Below are 8,463 nucleotides of genomic sequence, written 5' to 3'. Positions count from 1 at the left end.
TTTTCTTTTTATGTTTCTTTTCCCTTTTTCATTTAGCAAAATCGCAAAGAGTTGCGAAAATTTCAGAATACCACGTAATTGGTAATTATTTTTTTTCCTTTCTTTTTTCTATTCTTTTTTTTTTTTCTTTTTTCTTTTTACCATGTCAATCATCACAGCTGTCCCTAAGAATAATATAGCACGTGTGCCGATATATGTATGTATATATAATAATTTGCCGCTTTTAAAACATTTTCCCTCTTTAATTAATAATCCCCCTTTACAACTTCTTTATCTTCTCTAACTAACGAGACTCGTAGAGGTAACCGTATTAATTTTTTTTACATCTTTTATGTTTTCTTTTTTCTTTTTTTTTTGTTCATCCTTAACTACGTACATATTATTCTAGCGAATTCTCAGCGATCGCACTTTTACGAGATAATAATTTAGTCGGTTCATTTGAAGATCTAAAAATGCGCATTCGCCCAATGATCAAACCGAATATCGGATAATTATCATTCTCGCTTTCATTTACTTAATCTTTTTTATTCTTTTGCACTCTCTCTCTCTCTCTCTCTCTCTCTCTTTCGTTCCAGTAATATACATACTCTACATTTAATCGATCCTTTAATATCATTTAACAGTTTTGTTTTATTAATATTGTAACTTTTAATAATATTTAAAAGATAACTTGTGATTGGTTGTCGCGTCAATGCCAATGGCCAAAATGTACAATACGATTAAAGTTTATATTGTAATATCGTCTCCTCCCTTCAAAAATGCCTGCCTATGAAGACTATACGAAAAACAATGTGGATTATTTATAATTATTATTGTTATGTTGCCATATATATTTTTTTCTTTTCTTATTTTGTGTATCCTACCGAGAGTATATTCGATAATAATCGCTCGATCGACATCCGAACTCTTTTAATACCTCGCTTAAACGTGCTCGACGATCGTATCACTTTTGAAATTTTTCGTAATTCCTTCCCCCACATGCTCGCGAGATCGTTTCTTTCTTCTTGACGAAGGACTCTGCTCATTCACGATCGAAGTTTGAAATTTTTTTAACAGAAATTTCTTTTAAATTGCAACAAGCACTCGCCTTTAAATTAATAATATACAATTTTATAGTAGCGATGATCGTTGAAATTTTCTTTTCTTTATTTATTATCACGTTATAGATAATCTCGTTTTGAATGAATTAAATAAAAAGAAACGTTCGCGGGTGGAAGGTAATAAGTAAACATTTCGCGACCAAATAAAGACGGCAATTCCGAGTAAAAACGAAATTCCTTTGTTGATTTTATTTGAGATTTATCATCATTTTTTATAATATTCATCACGTGCTAAGGCAATTCCCCATTCTCTTGACGTTAAATTTCGGAATGTGAAGCCTTCGAGTTTCTTTTAATCTTCTACGAGGCGAATATTGTTTAAACAACGATATATATCCTATCGTCCCTTTACTTTTACGAACGAGCCTTTTTCCCCTTTTTTCTCATTTCTTTCTTTTTTCTTTTCTCTTCTCTTCTTTTATTTTCTTTTTTCTTTTTACTTATTATTTTCCCTTTCATTCCTCGTCGCATATTGACCAAAGAGAATTTGCTCGTAGTCGACAGAAATTCGAAGCAACGTTCGCGAAGAAATATGGAAAGGGTAGAGAAACTCTCGTGTAAAAGAAGAGTCTTCTAGTATGAAGTGCACATATTTTCTTTCTCTCTCTCTCTCTCTCTCTCTTTCTTCTTCCATATCTTTTTCTTCTTTTTAACGAAAAGAGAAGGAGAGAGAAGAGAGAGAGAGAGAGAGAGAGAGAAAGAGAGAGAGAGAAAAAGAGAGAGGAAGTGAGAGAGAGAGAAAGAGAGAGAGAAAGAGAGAGAAATAAATGGAACGTTTGATTCCCTCGAGAAAAAAGTGTTCGATTTCCCCTCACCCTCTGTCTCCTTCTCCCACTTAAGTCTTTCTCTCTCCCTTTCCCAAAAAGTAAAAACAAGAAGAAAAGGAAAAGAGGAAAAAGATGAACTCGGATTCATATCTGAAACGGAGAGTGTTCGAAATGCAACGAATAATTCGAAAATAGTACAAGTTAAAAAAGTAAATATAAGCTATTTTGAAAATCACGAAGTACTGCTTGATTTCGAATTATTCGAAATGTCGAAACACCTATTTAAGTATGTGTGCATGTAGCTATGTATATGTGTATGTATATATATACATATATATATATATGTATACATGTATATATGTACGTATGTATGTACATATATGTATGTATATACGTACGTACGTATGTGTTGTATGTATATGTGTACATATGTATGTACTACACGACGAGTCGTTCGCTTCTTTAAAACTTGCGTTGGATCGTGAGCTGAAGAAAGATGAGAAAGGTAAAAAGACAAAGAAAAAAAGCGATTAAAAGGGAAGGATAAAAAGTAAAAAGATTTTTACTCGCACGCGTACTTGCATTTAACACGTTAATGTCGAAAAATACGATGCTTCGCGACTGTGTCTCTGTGTGTCTTCCTGTACAAATGTGTATGTGTATTTTTTTGTACGTAAATTTATAAATGATAGTGAATATTCGTCTGTGAGTGCATATGTGGGCGAAAGAGAGAGTGTCGATAGAAGGAACAGAAATAACGTCGCTTAAAACTAAATTATCGCTCTAAATTGCTATTTCCGTTTATATTCTTTATACCCCCTCCTTACTCTCACTCTCTCTCTCTCTCTCTCTCTCTCTCTCTCTTTCACTCTCACTCTTTCTCTCTCTCTCTCTCTGTTTTTCTTTTATTTCTCGTTTTCTCTCACATACATTCTTTCTCTCTTTCTCTTTTTCTTCAAAATCTTTACACTGAATGTCCCCTTACAGTCTAACAAAGAACAGTATTTATATTTGCGTTAGTGCACGCCACTTAAATCGTAGTATAAATCCCCCATTTATTAAGTTGTCATCGATTTACTTACTAGTGATACGGATAATAAAATTCACTGGCATATTATTTGAATCACCTTGGCAGTTCATTGTGTGTATTCTGAGAGTATAACGTGTGCGCTTTGCCTTTTTACCAGTTTTGACACAACGAAGGAGCGATTTGTTTGTTTTCGTTTCTTTCTTACCATCGCCGTGCGTCTCTAAGTGTCTGTATTATGTGTGGTATGTGCACGTATGTGTGTATGCGCGTGTATGTATGTGTATTTGTACGTGCATGCGCGTATGCATGTCTATTCGTGTATGTGCACGCATATAATAGATGAGTTTAAATCCGTCAGTTAAGTCCGTTCGTTTCCGTCCGCATGTTTTTGTGTATTTTCACGTGTGCGAGCTTATTTTAATAATCTGTCCTTCCTATTTACAGCGGAACCCAAGATCCTCAAGATCCGATCCTTCCCTTGGAAGAGTCCTCGATCTTGAGCCGTTCCTGCGTATTCGACATTTTTTCCTTATTCCCCTACCTTCTCTTCTTTATCCTTTTCCTCCTTCTCCACCTCCTTCTCCTCCATCTCTACCTCCTTTTTCTTCTGTCTGTCTCTCTCTTTCTCTCTCTCTCCCTCTCTCTCTCTCTCTTTCTTTGTCTCTATTTTTCTCATCGACATACCCATCGAATTGCTTTATTTTATCTGCATATGTAAACATCTTGGTGTGCTCATGTGTGCGTATGTGTTCTCTTCACGCTTATACGTACGTACCTCGAAGTAGCAGTCAGGAGATATTGAACGATTTCGAGAGACACAAATTCTTTTTTTTTTTTTTTCATTTTTTTCTTGAATAATTTCAATAACAGATATTTACATAGAATCCTTTGGAGACATTAAACGGATATTTCCGGTTCGATATATTCCGAGAATATTCTTCTAAAGGAACATAAGAATGAAAATAATTATTTTGACAACGATAATCAAAAAATTGAACTTAATAAATGGAACAGATTTTTGTGCGATTTTAAGTCGACGAAAAAAAACAAGAAAAAGAAAAAAGAAAAAGAAAAAAAAAGAAACAAGAAAAGAGAAAATACGTTGGAACTATTTGATAAGTCCTTTTCAAGATATGAAATAATAACGTGATATAACTATGGAAGAAATATCGACTGCTATCGAGGAACGTGCACGTTTGTGTGCTCGTATTCTCTGAGATTTCCGTTGTTCCTCGTTTACCCTCTCACGATCCTACTATCACCCTCTGCAACCATCGCGTAACCACGTACATACGTCGACTTGCTGCTTCGATAAGATGTCCTCGTTTTCCTTTTTCTGTTATTCTTTTTCTTTCTTCCTCTTTTTTTAAAAGAAACGTTACGTTTACGAGACATAAGTCGAGATCGTATGTTCCTTCCAGTATTGCATCCCTTCAACTTCCGCTTTTAAATGACGCGAAGCGTAATCGAGTGCTTCGAGTTCGTCAATGAGGAAGAAGAAGGATCTCGCGATGAACGAGGGGAAAATAGAAGAACGAAAGGAACATCGGTTTTTCTGCTTCTCGATATCGTTTCCCTTTTTTTTCTTCCTTTTCTTTCTTTCGATCATCTTTATCTGCTCCTTCCCATCATATTTTTTCGCTTTCGCGATCAATCGAGCGCATTCCAGTACGGATCTTCGACGATCAACTACTGGCAGTTGCCTGGGTTTTCTGAATCACGTGACGATGATGTGCGGCGCCGATAATAGGACGGTGATGGTAGCGATGATGGTGAACAGAGTAAAAATGATTAGGCACATCCTGTCGATCACCATCGCCGCAAATTTCCAGTCATTCGTCACCTTTGTGTTTTCCTCATCGTTTTTTAACTGATCCGTTATCACCTGCGAAAATTAAATACGTTTAAATATAGATCAAATATATTTACATAATCTTTAAAAAACTCTACGAAAAGCGGAACAAGATGTAATCAAATCCTTTTTAAAAATTTTTTTTTTCTATTGTCTCTCTTTCTTCTTTCATAATAATAAATTGATTTTAACTAAGTAATCAACCGTATATAATTTGTATATTATGTTACTTTAAATAACTGATAACTTTATATGTAAGTATTTTTGTGTTTTTGTGTATTAAAATGATCTACGATATAACGCGTATATTTATTGTTTTATTCTTTTTCTTCTCGTTTTTTAAAAGAATGATGGATCATTGGATATAACATTCAATGTATTATCGCAATTGATCTTATCGATTACCTTGATTTCCTTGAGGATCAGTATGAGCTCGTAACGCGCGCAAAAGCAGGCGTTCTGAAATATCGTCTCGACCTGTGGCGCCGCCGTGTCTGGCGGATGCTGATGATGATGCGGCGTGTGGCCAAGCTGATGGCCGGGGTAGGAAGAGTGAGCTAACGGTGTCGAATGCTGATGATGCGGCGTGGGAGTTGCGTGACTGTGATGATGATGAGGCGTCGTATGTATGTGACTGTGTCCGTGGCCCATCGTATGATGATGTGGGCCCGGTGTACTGTACACGTTGTTCAATAAATTGTTATGAGATGCCAGCGCGTTGTCATCCAGGTCCAGGACATTTGCTAACAGTGATTTGCTACTTCTTTGATGTAACTCCAAATCACCGTACGATTTGCTCGTACCTAAAGTCACAATGATATATAGGAATTAATTCATTCATTCAGTAATTAAATTTTATCTGATTTCTTATTACGTTGAATTGTCCGAATTAATAATCTCTTTTCGAACAAATAAGAAAATCGACTTGTTTTTGAAAGCTCAAATTATTGAATTTACGTGCGAAAGTCACACTCAGACACATATGTTTCTTTTTTATTTTATTTTATTTTTTTTTTTTTTTACATTACCAGTGACCGGAGATGGTTTTTGAGATTTTTGCGCGTCTTTTTCCTCTTTGTCGGTCGGTCGTGACATTCGGAGTAAGCATGGTAACCAATATAGGAAAAGAATCCTGACCTGCAATGCAAAATTTATAATGAAATTGATCGAACCCTTAAAAAATCGTTTGAAATTTAATGTTAATAACAATAGATAAAAAAGAAAATTACCCATTCGGACATCTCGTGAGTGTCAGCGTTTCGATGATGGTAATTCAAAATGAGGATCGTACTGACGACACTGCTGGCGACCATAAACATGATGCAATTGAAATACGTCCCTGTAACATCGATCGACGAAGGTCATTATCTCCTAATGAAATATTCTATTTATCGATTTGACTTTTCGATGAATATTACGACAAAGAAGGAACAATGGAATATTGAAAGAAAAAAAACGAAGGAGGATTCTTCGTACTTACCTAAGAGCGGGACGGCGTCCGACGTAGCTGGCATTGTTTCGGCCACCATATTAAGGAACACAGTGAGAGACAAGAGAATTGTTACCCCTGTAAATAAAAAATAATGCTATTGAAAAGTCGTTAAATTAATAATAGCCAGAATTTCAAGAAGGAGAAGTTTAAACATTAATACTCGAAAATTAATCCTCGAAAAAAGAATCTTCTGAGACATCTCAAGTTAGTAGATGCTACCGCGACTTGTCCTTCGACCGTAACTCACTCTCAATTGAGAAATTTATTCGAAGATCAAGCGACTCGTCGCGTCGTGATCATTAAAACTTGCAAAACTTTATCCGAAACTCGGACTCGTCCTGAATATTCTCGTCTCGTAACGTGTTAGTTCTTAACCGGACACACTTTCGACGGTCCAACAAGTAGCCACCGAATCGATACTTCGTTCTTTATTCGATGTCGTCTTAAAATAAAATATGTTACTCCGATAAAAATACGATATATGTATATAATATCTCTCTTTCTCTCTATCTATCTATATACATATAGAGAGAAAAAGAGACACAAGTCTCTGTTATTTTATCCTTTTTTATTCGTTCCTTCGAATTTTCAACAAATCATTTCTTTTAGAAACTTTTCCTTTATCTTCTTTATTTTCTGATAGAAAGAGAATGAAAAAGTATTTGGCGAACATACATATATAAGTATATACATATGTATTTATAGGTAAAAATCATCATATATATACTTTATTTTTTTCTTGGCAGACTTTCGTTATGCGGAAATGTAAACTATTGTTTCGTCAGTACGCGCTTCAAAATCGGAAGGCATTTCTTAGGATTCTTAAAAATCCACCGAGACTTTAATAGAATACTTCCTGTTGGTATTTTTGCTGGCACACTTTTCAAATGTAGAATTTCAATTTGTTTTATCTCTTTGTAGTTATCTCTTTATAGTAAAGTTCAAACTAGACTAGTCTTTAAAAGAGGGTGAAGATGGATGTATGGGAAAGAACGGAGATTGAGGAATTCGATAGAAGGATTGAGGATATTTTTTGTAAGATTTGTTGGCACAGGTACATTGAGAATCTAGAGCGTACTGTGCTCGAAGGAATGCGGGCTTGCAAGCAAAAGTCATGTCAGCGCGTCTTGGTTACTATTTTTTGATAAAGGAACCGACACTCGTTTTTCGAATCGTTTCCTAATCAAGAATTTCGTTTCCAATGTTTAGGAAAATTGATAAAGGAGATATCATAAGACGTAACCTATGATACTCGATTACTAACTAATAATAGAAAATAATCCTTACCGAGGGAGAGTTTCTCGCCGGAATCGGGTGGCAGGGTGAATCCCAAAACGGCCATGCTGGCGATTAATACGCACGGCACGATTAGGTTGAAAAAATAATAAAGCGTACGTCTTCTAATGATGACCACAAAGGTGATGTCTATGTATGGTTCCGGGCAGCAATTGTAATAAATTTCGTTTCTTTTGCCAGGCACTCCTGGTGGCAAAGAGAAAAGAAAAAAAAATATATTTGCATTATCATAGAAGTATCTATATACACATATCATTAAATCATTCTCATGTAAAGTATCTATGTAAATACTTTCGCAAATAATATTTTTACATCTATGTTTCTTTTTGTAAGAAAGATTTTAGTTGAATGAATGACGTACTGGGAAAATCACTTGTAAACTCTTTCTCTCTCCTTCTCTCTCCTTCTCTCTCTCTCTCTCTCTCCTTCTCTCTCTCTCTCTCTCTCTCTCACTTTTCCTTTTTCTCTTATTACGGAAATTGGAATGATATTTCATTCGTATCTTGCACGAATAAACATAGAAGAAGTCGAGCTTATGACGTGGATGAAAAGAACGGTCTCGCTTTCATTTTTAACCGATTTATAACGTTCGCAGTTGTTGTTTCATCCTTCGTTGTTGTTCCTCCCCTCATGTTGAAGCAGCAGACAGGGGCTTTACTTAAGATGCATTTCTACTGGGAACATTGTGATCTTGTCGCGAGCGCATGCACGGTTTTACTCCCTTGCGTGTAATATATCTACATTCATGTAGCGAGAAAAGATACTGCGATGCCGAGTCGACGTACACTTGTAAATTTACATTTTTATATTGCAATTTAAGGAGGTACGAATAAAATGGAGGAGAGAGAGAGAGAGAGAGAGAAAGAGAGAGAGAAAAAGAGAGAGAGAGAGAGAAAGAGAGAGAGAGAGAGAGAGAGAGAGAGATC

At 35.6% G+C, this 8,463-nt stretch overlaps 1 protein-coding gene across 2 annotated transcripts in view; it reads right to left on the bottom strand.

Moving 5' to 3' along the window:
• Positions 1 to 8,463, bottom strand: part of LOC124426251 (neuronal acetylcholine receptor subunit alpha-7-like) — a 132,416-nt gene continuing 123,953 nt past the window's right edge. For both annotated transcript variants that reach the window (XM_046967706.1, XM_046967705.1), the window contains 6 exons: positions 7,529 to 7,723; positions 6,230 to 6,316; positions 5,979 to 6,088; positions 5,778 to 5,886; positions 5,155 to 5,552; positions 1 to 4,782 (listed from right to left, as the gene is read on the bottom strand). In XM_046967706.1, coding sequence (XP_046823662.1) covers positions 4,615 to 4,782; positions 5,155 to 5,552; positions 5,778 to 5,886; positions 5,979 to 6,088; positions 6,230 to 6,316; positions 7,529 to 7,723 — 1,067 coding nt within the window. In that variant the 3' untranslated portion in view covers positions 1 to 4,614. The remainder of the gene's footprint in view (positions 4,783 to 5,154; positions 5,553 to 5,777; positions 5,887 to 5,978; positions 6,089 to 6,229; positions 6,317 to 7,528; positions 7,724 to 8,463) is intronic.

The sequence above is a fragment of the Vespa crabro genome, chromosome 8 (genome assembly GCF_910589235.1).
Source record: "Vespa crabro chromosome 8, iyVesCrab1.2, whole genome shotgun sequence".
Classification (NCBI taxonomy): domain Eukaryota; kingdom Metazoa; phylum Arthropoda; class Insecta; order Hymenoptera; family Vespidae; genus Vespa; species Vespa crabro.
This window is presented reverse-complemented; position numbering and strand designations above follow the sequence as displayed.